General features: G+C 45.1%; 2 protein-coding genes across 2 annotated transcripts; both read right to left on the reverse strand.

The window, feature by feature from the left end:
• Window positions 1-9,990: 9,990 nt before the first annotated feature.
• Window positions 9,991-12,397, reverse strand: LOC134222836 (uncharacterized protein K02A2.6-like). The gene is made up of 2 exons (XM_062701983.1): window positions 11,171-12,397; window positions 9,991-11,100 (listed from the first exon to the last, which is right to left on the reverse strand). Exons 1-2 carry the CDS (start codon window positions 12,395-12,397, stop codon window positions 9,991-9,993), a joined length of 2,337 nt encoding a protein of 778 aa, XP_062557967.1.
• A 4,246-nt stretch (window positions 12,398-16,643) lies between these two features.
• Window positions 16,644-21,766, reverse strand: LOC134222837 (uncharacterized). Its single transcript, XM_062701984.1, has 2 exons — window positions 19,197-21,766; window positions 16,644-17,811 (listed from the first exon to the last, which is right to left on the reverse strand). The coding sequence occupies exons 1-2, from the start codon at window positions 21,764-21,766 to the stop codon at window positions 16,644-16,646; spliced, it is 3,738 nt and encodes a 1,245-aa protein (XP_062557968.1).
• Window positions 21,767-21,993: the final 227 nt, after the last annotated feature.

Raw genomic sequence — 21,993 nt, forward strand, 5'->3', positions numbered from 1 at the left:
AAAGATTGTACATCAATGTAAAGATAATCGTTGAAGACCTAACCATACGGACACATGAAGCCAAAGCTCAGTACAGAGAAGATGTTTATATTCACGACTTGATGTTCAAACCACTCACAGTGGAACCTAAATCGCGAGGATCTCTGATTATAGAGACCAGCACAAGCTATGGCGGTGCTTTCTTCGATAGGAATTATGCAATCACGTGGACAGGGGACAGCCGTGTAATGTCAATGCAAAATTACTCCAGCGGAAGTCAAAATTACCCGGGAATTGCTTATTTGCTGCATGGAAACTAAAAGTTTTTTTTTTCAATAAAATTCATTGCAACTGTTAAATATCATTGATTTATATTATTTATTCATTTTCATTTATTTAGTTTACATCTAAACAGATAACACTGAATCAACAATTTGACGCCACAATACACGGCTCGAGGCCGCATCTCTCCATCCTCGGATACGCCCCACGCTCGCCAAGTCGTTTTGCACCTGGTCTGCCCAACTCACTCGCTGCGCTCCACGCCGTCTCGTACCTGCCGGATCGGAAGCGAACACTATCTTTGCAGGGTTGCTGTCCGGCATTCTTGCAACATGTCCTGCCTGGGCGAGCTCATGGTTCATTCTTCGCCGCCACACACCGTCTTCTTGCACAGCGCCAAAGATGGTCCTAAGCACCCGTCTCTCGAATACTCCGAGTGCTTGCAAGTCCTCCTCGAGCATTGTCCATGTTTCATGTCCGTAGAGGACTACCGGTCTTATTAGCATCTTGTACATGACACATTTGGTGCGGTGGCGAATCTTTTTCGACCGCAGTTTCTTCTGGAGCCCGTAGTAGGTCCGACTTCCACAGATGATGCGCCTTCGTATTTCACGACTAACGTTGTTGTCAGCCGTTAGCAAGGATCCGAGGTAGACGAATTCCTCGACCACCTCGAAGGTATCCCCGTCTATCGTAACACTGCTTCCCAGGCGGGCCCTGTCGCGCTCGGTTCCGCCCACAAGCATGTACTTTGTCTTTGACGCATTCACCACCAGTCCAACTTTTGTTGCTTCACGTTTCAGGCGGGTGTACAGTTCTGTCACCTTTGCAAATGTTCTTCCGACAATGTCCATGTCATCCGCGAAGCAAATAAATTGACTGGATCTGTTGAAAATCGTACCTCGGCTGTTACACCCGGCTCTCCGCATAACACCTTCTAGCGCAATGTTGAACAACAGGCACGAAAGTCCATCACCTTGTCTTAGTCCCCGGCGCGATTCGAACGAACTGGAGTGTTCGCCCGAGATCTTCACACAGTTTTGCACACCATCCACCGTTGCTTTGATCAGTCTGGTAAGCTTCCCAGGGAAGCTGTTCTCGTCCATAATTTTTCATAGCTCTACGCGGTCTATACTGTCGTATGCCGCCTTGAAATCAACGAACAGATGGTGCGTTGGGACCTGGTATTCACGGCATTTTTGAAGGATTTGCCGTACAGTAAAGATCTGGTCCGTTGTCGAGCTGCCGTCAACGAAGCCGGGTTGATAACTTCCCACGAACTCATTCACTAATGGTGACAGACGACGGATATCACTTTGTAGGCGGCATTAAGGATGGTGATCGCTCGAAAATTCTCACACTCCAGCTTGTCGCCTTTCTTGTAGATGGGGCATATAACCCCTTCCTTCCACTCCTCCGGTAGCTGTTCGGTTTCCCAGATTCTGACTATCAGTTTGTGCAGGCAAGTGGCCAGCTTTTCCGGGGCCATCTTGATGAGCTCAGCTCCGATACCATCCTTAACAGCTGCTTTATTGGTCTTTAGCTGTTGAATGGGATCCTTAACTTCCCTCAAGGTGGGAGCTCGTTGGTTTCCATCGTCCGCTGAACTGACGTAGTCATCTCCTCCGCTGCCTTGACTTTCACTGCCTGCCTTTCACCAGATAGTGGTCAGAGTCGATGTTAGCGCCACGATATGTCCTGACGTTGATAATGTCGGAGAAGTCCCGTCCATCAATCAGAACCTGGTCGATTTGTGATTCTGTCTGCAGTGGTGATCTCCAGGTGTATATTCTGCGAATGGCCATATTCTTGGAGGCAGCGAAATCAATTAGTCGTAGGCCGTTTTCGTTCGCCAGCCGGTGAGCGCTGAACTTTCCAATAGTCGGTCTAAACTCCTCCTCTTGGCCAACCTGAGCGTTCAAATCTCCTATGATGATTTTGACGTCGTGGCTTGGGCAGCTGTCGTACTCACGTTCCAGCTGCGCGTAGAATGCGTCCTTATCATCATCAGTGCTTCCGGAGTGTGGGCTATGGACGTTGATTATGCTGAAGTTGAAGAACCGGCCTTTGATCCTCAACCTGCACATTCTTTCATTGATCGGCCACCACCCGATCACGCGCCTTTGCATATCGCCCATCACTATGAAAGCTGTTCCCAGCTCGTGTGTGTTGCCGCAGCTCTGATAGATGGTATGATTACCTCTAAACGTTCGCACCATTTATTCCTTTCCAACAAACCTCCTGCAGCGCTACGATGCCAAATCCACGGTCCTTGAGCACATCGGTGAGTATGCGTGTGCTCCCGATGAAGTTGAGAGATTTGCAGTTCCACGATCCGAGTTTCCAAACGAAACATTATGTGGAGTGATTCCAGAAAGGTACTGGCTTGGCTCCGTTCCGATCAGCGAAGATACCGGCAATTGGTTGCGTTCCGAGTTACGGAGATACTAGATCAAACAAAATGTACGGATTGGAGATGGGTACCGACAAAACAGAACGTGGCAGATGAGGCTACAAAATGGGGTACAGGGCCCAACTATGTGGAGAGCTGTCGGTGGTTCAAGGGTCCTTCATTCCTATACGAGGATGAGAGTCGGTGGCCTAAAGAAGAACTTTCGACGACGGAGTACACAACCGAGGAGCTACGTGACGTTCACGTTCATGCACAGCACTTAGCTGAACCTGCGATACTCTTTCAACGATTTTCAGAATGGGAGAAGCTTATTAGAACAGCGGCTCATATACGTCGTTTCTACAACAACTGTCAGCGTAAAAGAATTGGTTCCGCATTTTTTTCGGAAACTCTTCTGTACGAAGAGATTAATTCTGAGATAAGATAACTTCCTTTTCATCAGCAAATAAGTTTGGAGAAAAGCAGCCGAATCTACAAATTGTCTCCGTTTCTTGGTGAAGGAAACATTTTGAGAAAGAACAGCCGAATTGTTGCGTCATCTTATGTGCCATACGACACGAAGTATCCAGTTGTAATACCCAAAGATCATTATGTAACATATCTTCTGATCGACTGGTACCACCGGAAATATGGTCACGCGAATGGAGAAACCGTGGTCAATGAAATCCGACAAAGGTACCACGTACCGGAACTAAGAACTGCTGTACGGAAAATGACAAAGCGCTACATCTGGTGCTCGGTGTACAGAGCAGTACTTCGGGTTCTGAAAATGGGTCCACTGCCGTTAGCGCGTATAACACCATATGTTAGAGCATTTACGTTCGTAGGTTTGGATTACTTCGGACCACTGGTTGTTCGTATCGGAAGGGCAAACGTGAAGCGATGGGTAGCTTTGTTTACATGTTTAACAACTGGGGCAATACATCTGGAAGTAGCAGCAACGATGTCAACTGATTCCTGCAAACAAGCCATCCGAAGATTCATCGCAAGAAGAGGTGCTCCCCAGGAGGTGTATTCCGATCAGGGGACTAATTTCCAGGGTGTAAACAGCGAATTGTCCAAGCAAATACGGGAAATCAACGGAACACTTGCGCCGCTTATCACCAACTATAAAATGCAGTGGAAGTTCAACCCACCGTATGCTCCTCACATGGGAGAGAGGCGCATGGGAGAGACTTGTACTGTCCGTAAAAACAGCTCTCAACTGTCTGCTGAGAGGAAGACGACCTGACGACGAAGCTCTGGGTACAGTACTTGCTGAAGTAGAATCGCTGGTGAACTCACGACCGTTAACCTATTTACCTTTGGACAGCGAGGAGCATGAAGCATTAACGCCTAATCATTTTTTGCTTCTAAGCTCCAGTGGAGTAGTTCAGCCAGCCACGAAGCCAGTGAATGAAGTAGCCGCTCTCCGCTCGAATTGGGGTATAATCCAGGTGATGCTCGACAAGTTTTGGAGGCGATGGCTTAAAGAGTACCTGCCAGTCATATCACCCCAGTCAAAATGGTTTGGAGAACAACGCAATGCCCAAGTAGGAGATCTGGTAATGATAGCCAACGAAAAGGAAAGAAACAGCTGGAAAAGAGGAAGAATTTTGCGAGTTTTTCCCGGAAAAGACGGACGAGTTAGGAGAGTTGAGCTACAAACGTCTACGGGCATTCATCAACGACCAGTGTCAAAGCTGGCTATGCTGAACGTCGCTTTAAATTCGGGTATAGCTGAAGGTTTCACTAGCAATACGGTCGGGGGTATGTCCGCGACGCACCCTAATGCAATCTGCAATACCCAGCCGGCTCTATAATAGATCGCTTCTCGACAACCGAGAGTACGTAAAAAACAATATTACCACCTTTGCGTTGACAAATTCTCTGACTAAAATATGTACATCACACAAAAACAATACCAAGTGAACACGTTTGTTGGGTGGATCGGATTTTCCTTCGATTAAGCACTATACACCGGGTTGTTTGGGTATATTAGAGCTAAAAGCTATACAAGTTTATTAGTTTTAATACATAATTAAATTCAAAGAGAAAGACTTACATTTCGGTTTCCTAGTCCTGACTTTAAACAACAATTCACCTATTCTTCTACCGCAAGCTTCAAAAACTGTAGATCATTGTCTGCGATTAACCTCACATTTAAGTGAATATGATTACTTCAATGATTACTTACTATTAGTTCTTTTTAGGTTCTGATTTTATTACACTCAACCCTCTTTTTACGGCAGTTTTTTATACGTCACTTCGTTTTACGTCCTCCTTTTTACGGCACGTGACGTAAAAAGAATTTGAAACATTATTGACATCCAAAAGTAAGCCTATAAGAAGGCACTCTTAGAAATCCAAAGAACAAATTAGATGGTTTGTATATACATCATTTACCTTCAACAATTGTTCCGTTCTAGGTCATCCAAGAATTTCCTGGAGTCTACACGCGTAACCAAGGATCTAAGGTCTACAAGCGTAGCGAAAGAGCTGTTATCTCTTGTAAAAAATGGTTTATGCCCTATATCAAATATTAAACCAAATTCCGTTCCAGGTCATACAAGAAAACCCTGGAATATAGGTCTTTAGGTCTACCCGCGTAACCGATGGGCTGTTATATCTTTAAAATGGTTCACGCTCCATATGATCTATTAAACCAAACTCAATATGTCTTAAGCAGCCGTTCCTTTCCTGGTCATCCAATAATTCCCTGGACTCCTCAGCCGCGGATTCATCCCAAATATGTCCTCCAAGTATTTGTCTTTTGCTCGCGTCTTAAATCCAGGCATAAGAAATGTTCTAAGATCTCCAAATCGTCCTGGAGTTTGAATCAAATGGTCTGCCGAATCAACCAAGGCTTTCATGATGTCCCCAGCCGCGGTATCAACCCAATTATGTCCTCCGAGTATTTGTCTTTCACTTGGGTCTCAAATCCAGACATATGAGATGTAGTAAGATCTCCAAATCGTCCTGGAGTTTGAATCAAATGGTCTGCCGAATCAACCAAGGCTTCCATGATGTCCATGGCTGCGGTAATAACCCAATTATGTCCTCCGAGTATTTGTCTTTCACTTGCGTCTCAAATCCAGACATATGAGATGTAGTAAGATCTCCAAATCGTCCTGGAGTTTGAATCAAATGGTCTGCCGAATCAACCGAGGCTTCCATGATGTCCTCAGCCGCGGTATCAACCCAATTATGTCCTCCGAGTATTTGTCTTTCACTTGGGTCTCAAATCCAGACATATGAGATGTAGTAAGATCTCCAAATCGTCCTGGAGTTTGAATCAAATGGTCTGCCGAATCAACCGAGGCTTCCATGATGTCCCCAGCCGCGGTATCAACCCAACTATGTCCTCCGAGTATTTGTCTTTCACTTGGGTCTCAAATCCAGACATATGAGATGTAGTAAGATCTCCAAATCGTCCTGGAGTTTGAATCAAATGGTCTGCCGAATCAACCGAGGCTTCCATGATGTCCCCAGCCGTGGTATCAACCCAATTATGTCCTTCGAGTATTTGTCTTTCATTTGGATTTCAAATCCAGGCACATGAGCTGTTGTAAGATCTCCAAATCGTCGTGGAGTTTGAATCAAATGGTCAGCCGAATCAACCAAGGCTTCCATGATGTTCATGGCTGCGGTAATAACCCAATTATGTCCTCCGAGTATTTGTCTTCCACTTGCGTCTCAAATCCAGACATATGAGATGTAATAAGATCTCCAAATCGTCCTGAAATTTAAATCAAATGGTCAGCCGAATCAACCAAGGCTTCCATGATGTTCCTGGCTGCGGTAATAACCCAATTATGTCCTCCGAGTATTTGTCTTCCACTTGCGTCTCAAATCCAGACATATGAGATGTAATAAGATCTCCAAATCGTCTTGAAATTTAAATCAAATGGTCTGTCGAATCAACCGAGGCTTCCATGATGTCCCCAGCCGCGGTATCAACCCAATTATGTCCTCCGAGTATTTGTCTTTCACTTGAGTCTCAAATCCAGACATATGAGATGTAGTACGATCTTTACATCGTCCTGGAGTTTGAATCAAATGTTCTACCGAATGAACCAAGGCTTTCATGATGTCCCCAGCCGTGGTATCAACCCAATTTTGTCTTCCGAGAATTTGTCTTTTACTTGTGTCTCAAATACGGACATATGAGATGTAGTAAGATCTCCAAGTTGTCCTGAAGTTTGAATCAAATGGTCTGCCGAATCAACCAAGGCTTCCATGATGTTCTTAGCCGTGGTATCAACCCAATTAAGTCCTCTAAGTACTTGTATTTCATTTGGGTCTCAAATCCAAGCATATGAGATGTTATAAGATCTACCAATCACCCTGGAGTTTAAATCAAATGGTCTACCGAATTAACCACGGCTTTCATGCTGATCTCAGCGGCGGTATCAACCCAATTATGTCCTCCGATTATTTGTCTTTCATTTGGGTCTTAAATCTAGACATATGAGATGTAATAAGATCTCCAAATCGTCCTGGAGTTTGAATCAAATGGTCTGCCGAATCAACCAAGGCTTCCATGATGCCCATGGCTGCGGTAATAACCCAATTATGTCCTACAAGTATTTGTCTTTCACTTGCGTCTCAAATCCAGACATATGAGATGTAGTAAGATCTCCAAATCGTTCTGGAATTTGAATCAAATGGTCTACCGAATCATCAATGGCTTCCATGATGTCTCCAGTCGCGGTATCAACCCAATTATGTCCTCCGAGTATTTGTCTTTCACTTGCGTCTCAAATCCAGGCATATGAGATTTTCTAAGATCTCCAAGTTGTTCTGGAGTATAAATCAAATGGTCTACCGAATCAGCAATGGCTTCCATGATGTCTCCAGTCGCGGTATCAACCCAATTATGTCCTCCGAGTATTTCTCTTTCACTTGCGTCTCAAATCCAGACATAAGAGATGTTGTAAGATATCTAAACTGTCCAGGAGTTTGAATCAAATGGTCTATCGAATCAACCAAGGCTTCTATGATATCCCATGCTGTGGTATCAGCTCAATTATGTTTCCAGGGTATTTGTCTTATGAGTTGTTTTAAGATCTCCTAATCGTCCTGGAGCTTGAATCAAATGGTCTGCCGAATCAACCAAGGCCTTAATGATGCCCCCAGCCGCGGTAACAACCCGAGCAGCATAAGTCAGACAAACATCCCAAGGATTATTTTCAGTTTTATAAAGGTCATGAAAACCATTATTAGCTTTACATGACTTCGGTAAAGGGGGCCCTCCTTAGCCGTGCGGTAAGACGCGCGGCTAAGGAGGGCCCCCTGATATTGAGTTGATATCGCAAGTCTTGGTTGATTTGGTAGACCACTTGATTCATACTCCAGGATAATTTAAAGATCTTACAACATCTTACATGTGAAAGACTAATACTCAGAAAACAAAATTGGGTTGACGCCGTGGCTGGGGACATCGTGAAAGGCTTGTTTGATTCGGCAGAACATTTGATTCAAACTCCAGAACAATTCGGAGATTTTAAAACATATCATGTCTGGATGAGATACGTTAGTGAAAGACAAATAATCGGAGGACATAATTGGGTTGATACCGCGACTGGGGGCGCCATGGAAACCTTGGTTGATTCATTAAACCAATTGATTCAAACTCCAGGACAATTTGGAGAGCTAACAACACCTCATATGTCTTGTTTTGACACGTAATTGTAAGACAAATACTCAAAGAACATAATTTAGTTGATACCACCGCTTAGGACATCACGAAGGTTTTGGTTGATTCGATAGACCATTTGATTAAAACTCCAGGACAATTTGGAGATCCTACAATATCGAATATGCCTGTGTTTGAGACGTTAGTAAAAGACCGATACTCAGAAGACAAAATTGGGTTGACACCGAGGCTGGGGACATCGTGGAAGCTTTGGTTGATTCTGTAGACCATTTGATTCAAACTCCAGGACAATTTGCAGATCTTAAAACATCTCATATACATGGACTTGAGACGCAAGTAAAAGACAAATACTCGGAGGGCATGATTGGAATGATACCACAGCTGAGGACATCGTGCAAGCCTCAGTAGACCATTTGATTCAAACTCCAGAAAAATTGGAGATCTTAAAACATCTAATATGCCTGGATTTTCAACGTAAGTGAAAGACAAATACTTGGGGTTTGACCACGGCTGGGAGCACCATTGAAGCCTTGGTTGATTCATTAGACTATTTGATTCAAACTCCAGGACAAATTGGAGATCTTACAACACCGCATATGTCTTGTTTCAAGACGCAAGTGAAAGGCAAAATACTCAGAGAACATAATTGAGTTGAAAGCACGGCTTAGGACATCATGAAGTCTTTGGTTGATTCGATAGACCATTTGATTCAAACTCCAGGACAATTTGGAGATCTTACAATATCAAATATACCTGTATTTGAGACGTTAGTAAAAGACCAATACTCAGAAGACAAAATTGAGTTAACACCGCGGCTCTGGACATCGTGGAAGCCTTGGTTGATTCTGTAGACCATTTGATTCAAACTCCAGGACAATTTGGAGATCTTAAAACATCTAATATACCTGGACTTGAGACGCAAGTGAAAGACAAATACTCGGAAGGCATGATTGGGATGATACCGCGGCTGAGGACATCATGCAAGCCTCAGTAGATTCGGTAGACCATTTGATTCAAACTCCAGGACAATTTGGAGATCTTACAACTTCATACATGCAAGAGTCGAAGACGGAAGTGACAGACAAATAATCGGAGGATATAATTGGGTTGACACCGAGACTGGGGACATCATGGAAGCCTTGATTGATTCGGTAGACCATTTGATTCAAACTCCAGGACAATTTGGAGATCTTACTACATCTCATATTGTGTAAATCGGCTTGTGAGTGACCAGCCGTTTGGGAAAAGGTCTCGGTTACCACGACAGGACAGAAGCACGTCTTACCTTCACTGCTGCTTGATGCGAAAGAGGACGAGTGTTGTTGGGGGAGCTAGGCGAAGCCTACTGCGATTGATTCAAATGTCTCTTAGCACACGTAGTTAATTATGCTGCCAGATGACTCCCACACATCCCCCTCTTTCACAAAAAAAAATCGAGGCTGACGATTTTTTTATGCTAGTTATAATTATTTATTAGGTTGTGAAAAAAAACATTACAATTCTGTTTGATATTATTAATTTTCAATGGCGTTGATGTAGTCTCCCAAATACACTGGTTTTCTTTTTGTTCGAATCGGACGTTCAGACACAACGTTTCCTTTTTCACGTTGCGTTCTCTTTACCAACGGAGCAAATATTTCCGGATCAGCACTACCACGGTTATGATCAACTGTTTGGCTTATCCCGTCTTCGTTCCTCCAATTAAAAACTCGCTTGGTCTGTGACACGTGCCTTTAATGATCTGACCGCTTTCGTCACACAAAACAAGCATTCCATTTTCTTCTTTCGTCACTGTGTACTTTCGAGGGTCAAACCGTGATTCCGCTTTCATCCGAGGCTGACGTTCTACAACAACGGTGTCCCCTGGTCTGATTCGACATTGTCGAGCCCCTCGTTTCGCATCTTCTCGCTGCTTAGCCTCTGTTTTCGACTTCAGATCTTTAGCATTAAGCAGGTTATCATCGAAATTAGCCTTTCCACGGCATAGAAGCGGTAGTCTACGCCTTATTTTCCGACCCGTCATCACCTCTTCCGGTGGTACTCCGATAACGGAGTGAGTAGCTGCGTTATACGCTTGGACGGCTGCACTTAGTTCATTTTCATAGGGTGTTCCACTAGCAGAAGCGGCACTCATTGCTTTATTCACCAACTTCATGCAACTCTCAGCCAACCCGTTCTGTTGGGGATATAACGGCGTGGAGAAAGTTGCATTGATGCCACGCTCTGAGCAGTACATCTTATATTCATCTCCGTTAAATGGAGGCCCATTATCCGATTTTATAGTCTGAGGATAGCCTTCCTTTTCAAAAATTTCGTCCAAGATTTTTCGGGTATGCGCGAAACTTGTCGATCTCACGGGCTTAGCGATAACGTATCGCGAACGATAGTCCACTAAAACTAGAATAGAAACCCCGCCAAATTTGTTATAGGGACCATTGAGATCTATGCCAATGGTCTTCCATACAGTTTGTGGGGCAAACACACGAGTCATGGGTGTTGGCCGTTCGGGCCTTCCGTTAGTTGCACAAACACCACAAGATGTTACCCAAGCTTCAGCGTCCTTCGTCATTCCCGGCCACCATACACGTTCCCTGAGAATACTCTTAAACTTTGCAGTCGATGGATGGCCTGAATGAGCTACCGCCAAAGTTTCCTGTTGGATACTCTCAGCTATGACCGCGCAACCCGTTTTAATCAACAGTCCTTCTCGTGTGGTTAAATAATTCCCTTGCACCTGAAACTGTTTCAAGTGCTTCGGCCAAACGCCCGTTTCCACGGCATCTATTACCTGTCAGTGAAATACAATTTAAAAGATCAATACATTTTGCCACAAGGATAAGCAAATGTCAAAGTTTTACCTCGGTAAGCTGTTTATCTTTGACAGTGGCGTCTGCAATGTCCTTCTCGGTTAAAAATTCGATTCTGTTCACTTCCAGGGAAGCAAGCTCCCAAGGGCTAACGCCGTCTTCGAACGGGTCATCCACGCCTTCATACAGCCGCGAAGAAGGATCAGCTATATTTTCACGTCCTCTTACATACTGTACGTCAAAACTATAAGGGCTGAGTCTAAGCGCCCATCCATCTGCCCTGTTCAACGCTCGCTTAGAATCCTCTCTTGACCTGTTCAGTATAAATGTAAAACCTTGTGCATCGGTACGGAGCGTAAAGGGGCGTCCTAATAGATAGTAGGCAAAATGCTCTACCGCCCATACAGCAGCAAGAGCTTCGCGCTGGTTCTGCGGATATTTTTTTTCAGTCGTCGTTAAGGCCTTTGACGCGAAACTTATAACACGTGGGGGATTCCTGTTGTCTTCCTGGACGAGAACGGCGCCGAGAGCATGCGGAGATGCGTCCGTATAAACGATGGTTCTATCCTGGTCCGAAAAATATCCTAGAGAAGTTGTGCAATGAACAATTTGGTCCTTCAGCTTTTCAAAGGCTTTCGAATGCTCCTGACCCCAATTCCAACCGTTCGAGCTGTTCGTGAGTGCCCACAGCGGGTTTGCTATGTCGGCAAAGCCTCGGATGTATGGGCTTACAAAGGAAGCTAGTCCCAGGAAGCTTCGTAGCTCGGATACGGTGTTCGGTTGTCGAAACCTACGTATATCCTTTACCTTCTCCTCGTCGATATTAAACCCCTTTTCATCGAGTTCGTGCCCAAGCCATCTTATACGCTTTTTATCGAATTCACATTTAGCAGAGTTCAACGTCAAATGATTTGCTCTAAGAATCCTCAACACACGAGCTACAGTTCCGCGAAGTTGATCCAAGTTATCAGCAAACATAAGGATGTCGTCAATATACACTATGACGTTTTGCTCTCCTAAGAGTAGTCTTGACATCTCCCGCTGGAAGATTTCCGGGGCGCAGTTCACTCCGAACATCAGGCGCGTGAACCGAAACATGCCATTTTCAGTCAAGAAAGTGGTGAGGTCCCTGGATTGTTCGTGGAGCTCCAAATGGTAAAACGCATTGGACAAATCAAGCTTCGTAAAGTACTTTGCCCCGTGGAGTTTGGTTCTCATTTCGTCCAATGATGGTAAGCGATAGTACTCTCTTTTGATTGCACGGTTCGGTGCCTTCATATTAACGACAAGTCGGAAATCGTTTTTCCTTTAGCCACTGCCGACATGCCGCTGATCCAGTCGGGGGCCGATGTCACACGTTCGATGATCCCTTGATTTTCCATCTCTGAAAGCCGAGCTCTTGCGCTCTCTCTGTACGCTGCTGGTACATTGTAATACGCATTTTTGCCGGAGGTACGGATGGATCAACACTGAATTTAACCCGGACTCCTGGAACTTTGGGGAACGTTTTTTCGCAGCTATTGACGCTTAGACCAACTTTAAGCAGCCTTAAGTCGCTAGCCGTGGAGCGGCCTAACAGCGAACGGGATCCTTGATCAACGACATAAAACACCGCTAGTATCGAAGGCTTGCTGTGTCCTACTACCTCAATTATAGCTTTAAAAGCACCCTTTACAGAGATGGGTTTTGCAGAGGCATACGAGCAAATGCCACCATCATTTGTCATTTTAATGGGCTCCAGCATAGCGCTTCCTGACAGAAATTCACGTTTGAGGTTTATCCAGTCATCTCCACCTATCGTGTTGACATCCGCCCCGGAATCAATCATAAAACGAATCGGTTTTGACTTTCCTACATGGCAATGTATTAAAGTGTCTGCCAACGAAATTGCGTTTATTTCCTGGAAGGCGAAGGCAATAAAAGCAGTTTAAGTAAGGAAATAACTATAGTTTATTTGACGGCTACAAGATAGACAAAAAATACATTGTTATTCATTTGATCACGTTTTTACCTTTTCGTCGTTTTCATCCATTCTCCAGCCTGGTGAATTATCCCGCTCCGCGCGTAACTGGTTGGCAATTTTCCTTCGACATACTATAGCAAAATGTCCCCGTTCACCGCAAGTGTTGCAGTTAACGTTGATTGCCGGGCATGATCCGAATTTGTGAAAAAGACGGTTACACTTAGGGCACCGTGATCGACGTCCCATACCTCGGTTCCTGCGTTCGACCATCGCGCGTCTTTTCGAGTCGATCCACCTATCATCCGCTTCTTCGTTCTTTCGCTTCCATTGCTGTGATTTTCCAGGTGCTCGGACATGATGCTGGGCTATTGCGAATGCTTGATTGGGATCCGATTGTGCCGTTTCAGCAGTGTATGCCTCCTCGCGGGTAGCAGATTGTACTACGAAAAGGGTCTCATAGCCAAAAGTTCGTGCAGTTTTACCAAATCTTTGTTCCGCATTCCTTTCAATAGTTGCGCCCGTACGAACCGGTCCTGATCTTCGCTACTATAACCGCATAGACGAACTTTTTCCATCAGCCGAGCATGGAATGCAATCGTCAGTTCGTTTGGTTCCTGCTTCAGGTTGGTGAACGTTTCATGTTCGGCTGTGACGTCTACCATAGAACGAAGGTAACTTTCGATGTTACCCACGAAAATGCCGTAACAGTCAGGTTCTTGAAGGCTCGGCCGTAGTCTAGCCGCCCGGGCTATTCCTTGTAACTTTTCTCCCATTGACAAATAAAGCATTTGAGCCCGTTTGACTGGATCATTGATATTGGAGAGGGAAACAGCAATTTCGAACCGATCGATGAAGCGACTCCACTGCTCCCACATCCTGTTTGCCGGAACGTCATTGGGAAACGGCTGTATGTTTTCCCAGCGGATACTAGCTGTGCTAGTCGTAGCTCCAACGTTAACGTTTCCAGTATTCCAGCTGTCTTCAGTCTGACGAGGCACCGTGTTAGATCCCCACATTGGTTGATTGGAACCCATGGCTTGCACTAGTTGGTCCAGAGTGGCTTGCATTTGTTTTATTTGGTGAGAGTAGTCCTTATTTCCGTCGATATTGACTGCTTTTTCTTCATCGGCCGCCTCAGCAGTTGATTCCTCAACGTTGTCGTATACACCGCCGAAGCCAGAGCTGTCGTCGCTATCTCCACCACTGTAATCATCTTGTCTTTCTTCCTGTCCTTCGATATCTGACTCGTCAGCCCACATGTCGTCGATAAGATAATCGTTATATTCCGAGTTATCCTTGTAACCGGGGGCACGTACATACTTTCCTCCAGACATTTTGGTTACTTGCAAATTGAATCTGTATTGAGCTGAACTGATACAATTCGAAATCTGTAAGTAATGTTTGGTAATAACGAGGTGCACTATCAGTTTAAGGACCATTGGTGTTCAAGAATTGAAGTCTGATAACAGTATATGTATTAATAAGAATAAACCGTTCAAATTTTCCCATACTCCAAATTTCTATTACCATTATAAAATAACTATGTAAACCGACATAAAGACATGCCTAACCTAAATCGTGCCTGAACTAAATTAGTTTTTTTATTACATCACTACTTTGCACGGTCGTCTCGATCCGCTACCTAGTTAATTTAACGCGGTCGTCTCGAGCCGCTTCCAAACCACCGTTCTAAAAAATATATAAATGCGGTCGTCTCGATCCGCTTCCTATCCACAGTCGCGGTCGTCTCGATCCGCTGCCTAACTTCCGTCGCGGTCGTCTCGAGCCGCTACCTACCTTCCGTCGCGGTCATCTCGATCCGCTGCCAATTATTATAATGGTTATCTCCAACCACTGCCTGCTACTAATCAAACATTTACAGTACCTGACTGTTCCTCAGCTCTAATATTCACTTCCGGTTTCCGATTCCACAATTACTTATACTTTTTTTTTCTATCACACATGTCTCGACCAGCAAAGTAATGCGGAAAGTTCTATTCACTCTCAGACATTCCATTAAAGAGAAAAAGGAACAAATCACATGTACTGAACAACTGAAGCAGAAATAATTGAAGCAAACTTCTGTATATTTGACCGTCTGGCAGGATCGCCATTGTGTAAATCGGCTTGTGAGTGACCAGCCGTTTGGGAAAAGGTCTCGGTTACCACGACAGGACAGAAGCACGTCTTACCTTCACTGCTGCTTGATGCGAAAGAGGACGAGTGTTGTTGGGGGAGCTAGGCGAAGCCTACTGCGATTGATTCAAATGTCTCTTAGCACACGTAGTTAATTATGCTGCCAGATGACTCCCACACACATATGTCTGGATTTGAAACGCAAGTGAAAGAAAAATACTCGGAGGACATAATTGGGTTGATACCGCAGCTATGGACATCATGGAAGCCTTGGTTGATTCGGCAGACCATTTGATTCAAACTCCAGGACGGTTTGGAGATATTACTACATCTCATATGTCTTGTTTTGAGACGCAAGTGAAAGACAAATCCTCGGAGGACATAATTGAGTTGATACCACGGCTTGGGACATCATGAAGGCTTTGGTTGATTAGGTAGACCATTTGATTCAAACTCCAGGGCAATTTGGAGATCTTATAACATCTCATAGACCTGGATTTGGAGAGATCTTACAATACCTCATGCAAGACGTAAGTGAATGTATTTGAAAGTATCCTCACGATCAATAAATTAAGTGAAATACAAAAAATTTTACCAAAAATTCTTTTTACGTCACATTCGTTTTACGTCCCCCCAATAAGTGACGTAAAAAGAGGGTTGAGTGTATTCCTATATTTCACCGAACCATCGGTCTCCGCAGAGCTGATATAAATACTAGTATAATATATAATTATTACAAATTCATTCTAATAAATTCACAATCATACCTTCAAGCACACTATCGTTTTACTTTTCAATTTACTTTGTCCCATATTCTACATAACCGAATGACAGTCCATCTTCAGTGATATTCCGAGGGATGATTCAGCTCACCAAGGGGTTACAGCATGGGGACTTTTACCACCAATGGGTACTGGCACCTTACACCGTAACATTCCCCGACCCGTAAGGTTGATCCGGTATGCACGGTTCCGCCTTACTCTCACAGACATCCAGTCGCGCCAGCTTTGCAATAGGACGCCGCAGTATTCCAGATGCTGTTTGCACTACTGCTTGACGAACACGTCCATCTTTCCCTTCGATTACTTCTGCAACTCGACCTCGTATCCATCCGTTTCGCGTAGTATCTTCTATAATAATGACTAAATCGCCTGCTCTAATAGGTTCCACATCCTGGTGCCATTTGGTGCGACGTGTAAGATCCGGTAAGTATTCATGGACCCACCTACGCCAGAACTGATTAATCATCTCCCGACTTAAATTCCATTGACTTCTACAAGCATTCCTCGAATCTCCCATTATTGTGGGAGCCTGCACCACTCCACTGGAACTCAACAATAAAAATGGTTCGGCGTTAGTGCTTCCTGTTGCTCGGTCTCCAGTGGTGTGCATGTCAATGGTCTGCTGTTCACCACGGTTTCAGCCTCAGCTAGCAAGGTCATCAATGTCTCTTCGTTGGGAAGCCTGGAAGTGTACATCGCTGCCAGGGCTGTTTTCACCGACCTCACCAGACGTTCCCAGGCACCACCCATATGAGGAGCTGCCGGGGTTGAAGACCCATTTAGTGTTAGGACTAGTGAACGTTTCCTCGAGTTGTCCTTCGATGATTTCCATTTCTCTTCGTAGCTCTTTACTGGAACCCACAAAATTGGTACCGCGGTCGCTGTAGATTTCAGCTGGTGCACCTCTTCGAGCAATAAATCTACGAAATGCCATTTTACATGACTCTGCCGACAATGTATGCACTAGCTCCAGATGTACCGCGCGGATCGTAAGGCACGTAAACAACGCAATCCATCTCTTGGCAGTTGTGCGATTCACCCGCACCGCGATTGGTCCGAAATAATCCACTCCTACATATGAAAACGGACGTTCGTATGGTTTTAATCTGGCCGTAGGCAACAGGGCCATTCTTGGAACTACCGGAAGCGCTTGCTTCACTCTGCACAGTTGACACATCTTCTTCACCTTGCGCACTTCTGCTCGAAGGTTTGGTACATAAAAACGCTGCCTCATTTCATTTACAACGGTCTCTGCATTTCCGTGCAGATACTTTTGATGGTACCAGCCTATCATCAGTCTCGTTCCTATGTGACCCTTTGGCAAAATAATTGGGAACCGTGTGTCGAATGACGCAAAGGTGGCCGCTGCTATCCGACTCTCCATGCGCACCACTCCAGCAGCATCCATGTAAGCAGAAAGTTTACGAAGTTTACTAGTTTTTTCCAGTTTCGCCTGCCGTTTTAGTAGATTTCCTCGTGCTTCGGAAAGAGTCGCCACTTCATCGGGAAACACGTCGCTTTGAATCCACCGCCAGATAATATTCTCGCCAGCAGCAAGTTCCTCTTGTCTCAACGGTCCCCCTAGTGTATTCTCCTTTCTCGCTCTACGTCGTAGATTCGTTACGTAACGATAGATATACGCTGATGCATGCCACAGTCTGCTCCATTGCGAGAAGCGATCCCATTTCACTTGGTGCTTTGCTATCACTTCTTGGTGTACCAAACAAGATCGAAGCTCTTCGGTTGTCTGATTCACTTTAATTTTTGCTTCTGTGGGCCATTGGTCCTCGTGAAGATGAAGAAACCCCGACCTTTGAACCACCGTGTATCAGACGACAAGCAATTGTTTTTCCCCCATTTAGTAGCATCGTCCGCCACATTATCTTTCGACGGTATCCACCGCCATTGACACTGCTTCGTTTTTGTTAGTATCTCGCCTACGCGACAGGCGACAAATTGACGGTATTTACGGTGATCAGAGTTTATCCAGGCCAGAACGGTTTTAGAATCGCTCCATAAGGTGCACTCGTCGATTCGCAAAGTGTGCCCATCAATGATTGTGTTCATAAGCCGTACCCCGATTACAGCTGCCATTAGTTCCATTCGTGGAATGGATAGAACTTTGAGTGGCGCCACTTTCGACTTGCCCGCAACTAATGCCACTTCGAAGTGCTTTTTAAATTCTGCTCGAAAGTACGCCACGCACGCAAAAGCTTCTTCGCTCGCATCGACAAATACGTGCAACTGTAGCGAAATGATTTGGTGGACGGATCGATGAGGAAAATAACATCGTGCTTTCCGTACTTGATGCAAACACTGAGATTGCCCAGTCCACGCGGTCCATTGCTCACAAAGTTTGTTCGGTATTAACTCATCCCACATGGTTTGCGCTCTCCATAAGGATTGTATCACAATCTTGCCACGTATGGTAAAATGTGCCAAGAAGCCTAGTGGGTCAAACGTGCTCATTAGACTGGCCCAGATTACTATGGGGAGAAAAAAATGTTGTCGAATTCCACGGGGCACCCCCCAGAATTGTGTCTTTGGGTGAGAAAATCAATCTCTGAAAATTTCAGCTCAATCGCTTGTTGCATAAGCTGGCGCATTTGATTTGAAGTTTGTATGGGGATTTCAGCCAAAATGTATAGGAAAATACACCTCCGTCACTCATTCGATCTGGAAATTGGTTCTGATTGCTCAATTGACCTCAAATTGCAAAAACGGCAGTTGGTATGCTACAGAACAATTTCACAGAACATTGCATGATGATTAAATAAACTTTAATATAATTTTCGGCTGAATTATTAGGAGCTGATTTGTGTATTTTTGGGTTTTTTGATCGAATCGCATCAGCCGAAACCCATATAAAAGTTCATTTAATCATCATACAATGTTCTGTGAAATTGTTCTGTAGCATACCAACTGCCGTTTTTGCAATTCTAAGGTCAATCGAGCAATCAGAACCAATTTCCAGATCGAATGAGTGACGGAGGTGTATTTTCCTATACATTTTGGATGAAATCCCCATACAAACTTCAAATCAAATGCGCCAGCTTATGCAACAAGCGATTGAGCTGAAATTTTCAGAGATTGATTGTCTCACCCTAAGACACAATCCTGGGGGGTGCCCCGTAGAATTAGACAACTTTTTGTTTCCTGGGCCAGTCTAGTGCTCATGACTATGCTCAACGCTTGCCTTTTCGTTGGTCGTTCTTCATGCGTGCTCATTGCTGACGAAAACGTGAACACATCCTTCTCTAACTTCCAAAATACTCCAAGTACGCGTTCCGTTACACTGTCTTTATCCAGCTGTAGGCTTTTTTCAGCAACCGAATCATTATCCCCGACCCGTGTGAGGACATCTTGGGAGTTAGATAACCAATTCCGCAGTTGAAACCCCCCTAAGGAATGAACGTGTTTGATTTCCAGCGCAAGCTTCACGGCTTCGTCCACATTATCAGCGCTATCCAAATAATCATCCACGTAGTGTTTACGTAGAATGGCATCAACGGCGGCAGGAAAACTCTCTGCATGTTCGGCCGCATTTAGATTTTTAACAAATTGCGCCGAGCAGGGCGAACAAGCAGCACCAAATGTGGCAACATCCATCAAATAAATGTCCGGTTCGTGGGATGAATCCTCACGCCATAGCAGTCTCTGGGCATGTCTGTCTTCCTTCCTTATTTGTACCTGGTGGAACATTTCCTTGAGATCTGCACAAAGCGCGATCTTTTTTTCTCGAAAACCAAAAAGCACCGCCAGTAAACTGTTGAGCAGATCGGGACCTTTTAAGAGCATCGTGTTGAGAGATATCCCATCTACCTTTGCCGCTGCATCGCAAAATATGCGTACCTTCGTCGGTTTTTTTGGGTTTAAAGCAACCCCAAGAGGCAAATACCAAACTCTCCGCGGATCAGCTCCTTCTAGTTCCTCCTCTGTCGCCTTATGGATATATCCCTTTATTTGATACTCTCTCATCTGTCGCATCACGCTTTCTCCGATCACAGGATCGCTTCGAATTCGACGTTCCAAACACTCAAGTCTTCTTACTGCCATGGCGTAGCTATCCGGGAATTCAAATTTGTCATATTTCCATATAAGACCCGTTTCGAAACGCGGCCCCATCCGCTTCGTGGTCGCTCGTAGAATTTGATTCGCCCTTTGTACTTTTTCGGATTCTGGACACGCCGTTTCTGTGATTCCCAATGATTCGACGGAAAAGAATTGAGTAACCAGGTCATGAAGCGACTCATCCTTGTAGCATTCGCAAATGTGGAAAATATGAGCTGGACTTTCCGATTTACACGAATTCTTTCCGTAAATTGTCCAACCCAACCTGGTTTTCGCAGCTACTGGCTCGCCTGGTTGTCCTTCACGCAATTTTAAAGTGGCCGTGACGTGAGCGTTGTCGTTTCCAATCAGAATGCACGGAACGGCTTTCTCATAATCTTGAACGGGAAGTCCTCGTAAGTATGGAAATGTTTCCGCCAACTTCGCATACTGGATACTTTGTCGTGGCAGATCCAACTTGCTCACTGTACGTACATCTACCAGCTTATGCTTCGCACTGCTTAATCGTCCTGCAATTTCTAGCCCAATTCTCTGTGAACCTGCTTCCGTTCTCTTCACGTTCGCCGTCCACTGTAAGCACAATGGAAGATGTTCACCTTCCACTCCCAGCTTTTTCACCACATCTTCTTCCACGAGAGTACGCTCCGAACCATCATCCAAGAAAGCGAACACTGACATGGAACGATTGTTGCCATGAAGAGTTACCGGAAGAATGCGAAAAAGTGATGCCTTGCCGCCGGTGTGATAATTAGTGACAGCTCTCGAACCACTTGCCTTGTTTTCACTGTTATCCGACTTCACGGTGTTCGAATGCAACATTGAATGATGTTTCATCTGGCATCCTTCCACTTCGCACCGTTTGCTTATCTTGCATGGTCTTCTCCCATGAGCGCCTAGGCAATTCCGACACAAACTATACTGTTGGATGACTTTCCAGCGTTCGTCCACAGCTTTTTTACCGAATTCATCACAATCCTTCACACGGTGTTTTGGATCTTTGCAGATCAGGCACACTGGGCCTGGAGTACTATCCCGTTTATCAATGAACTCTTTTGTCGGGCGCGCCGAACGAGTAGATTCGTCCATGGAATGTGCGCCGCAGAAGTGTTTATCCTTACCGCTTTTCTCCCGTTGCTGTCGTGATTGCGAAGGTTTGGGGCCATAGTCTAGCGTTACATCTGTCGCAGCGCGAACCAACGTAGACATGTATTGGGCGAATACTTGAAGATTCACTCCGCCGCAGCGTTGCTTATAAAGCGACCAGTCTAGCTTCATATTTGCCGGAAGCTTCTCCACCAGTTCGAAGAGCAACATCGGATTATTTAGTTGGGCTTCTTGCCCACCGGCTTCCAAGTGGTCACATAAGTTTTGAACCGCCATTCCAAATCCAATCAAAGTGTCCAGTCTGTCGTGCTTCGGCGCCGCAACTTCGCGAATCTTTTGTAATAATGTGTGGATCAGCAGCTCCGGTCTACCATACAAAATCTTGAGCGTAGCAATCACTTGTGGTACGCCTGCTGGCAGCAAAAGACGGCTCCGAACTGATTCCAGTGCGTGTCCTTTGAGGCATCGCTGTAACCGCGCCAAATTCTCCGCTTCGGAGTATCCACAAGCTTCCGTTGTATTCTTGTACGAACTTATAAATAGCGGCCAATCCTCTGGATTGCCGCTGAAGATTGGTAGCTCCTTTGACATAACATGTCTTGCTGCTAGCTGCTGAGGCGTTGGTCCCCACGATTGTACTCTTTGCTCTTCAGGACGCAGTTCCATTCTCGGATGCCGTGTTTCAGGTAGGCGCGTTCTCCTCGGCGTTGGTACCGGCTGTTGTGAAGAACGGTGTCCCAATGGACGCTGAGGCATTTCAAGGGCAGATACACCTGCATTGGCTCCGGCCGTCTTACTGGAAACAGTTCCGAAATGTG

This window comes from Armigeres subalbatus, chromosome 3 (genome assembly GCF_024139115.2).
Source record: "Armigeres subalbatus isolate Guangzhou_Male chromosome 3, GZ_Asu_2, whole genome shotgun sequence".
Lineage (NCBI taxonomy): Eukaryota > Metazoa > Arthropoda > Insecta > Diptera > Culicidae > Armigeres > Armigeres subalbatus.

Excerpts from the sequence above, each read along its gene's own strand:
- LOC134222836 (XM_062701983.1), bottom strand. The coding sequence starts at position 12,397 with ATGAAGGCACCGAACCGTGCAATCAAAAGAGAGTACTATCGCTTACCA. Across the intron at positions 11,101-11,170 it reads AAGATAAACAGCTTACCGAG|GTAATAGATGCCGTGGAAAC; the intron begins GTAAAACTTTGA and ends TTTCACTGACAG.
- LOC134222837 (XM_062701984.1), bottom strand. The coding sequence starts at position 21,766 with ATGTCAAAGGAGCTACCAATCTTCAGCGGCAATCCAGAGGATTGGCCG. Across the intron at positions 17,812-19,196 it reads GAAGAACGACCAACGAAAAG|GTCGGGGTTTCTTCATCTTC; the intron begins GCAAGCGTTGAG and ends GGTGGTTCAAAG.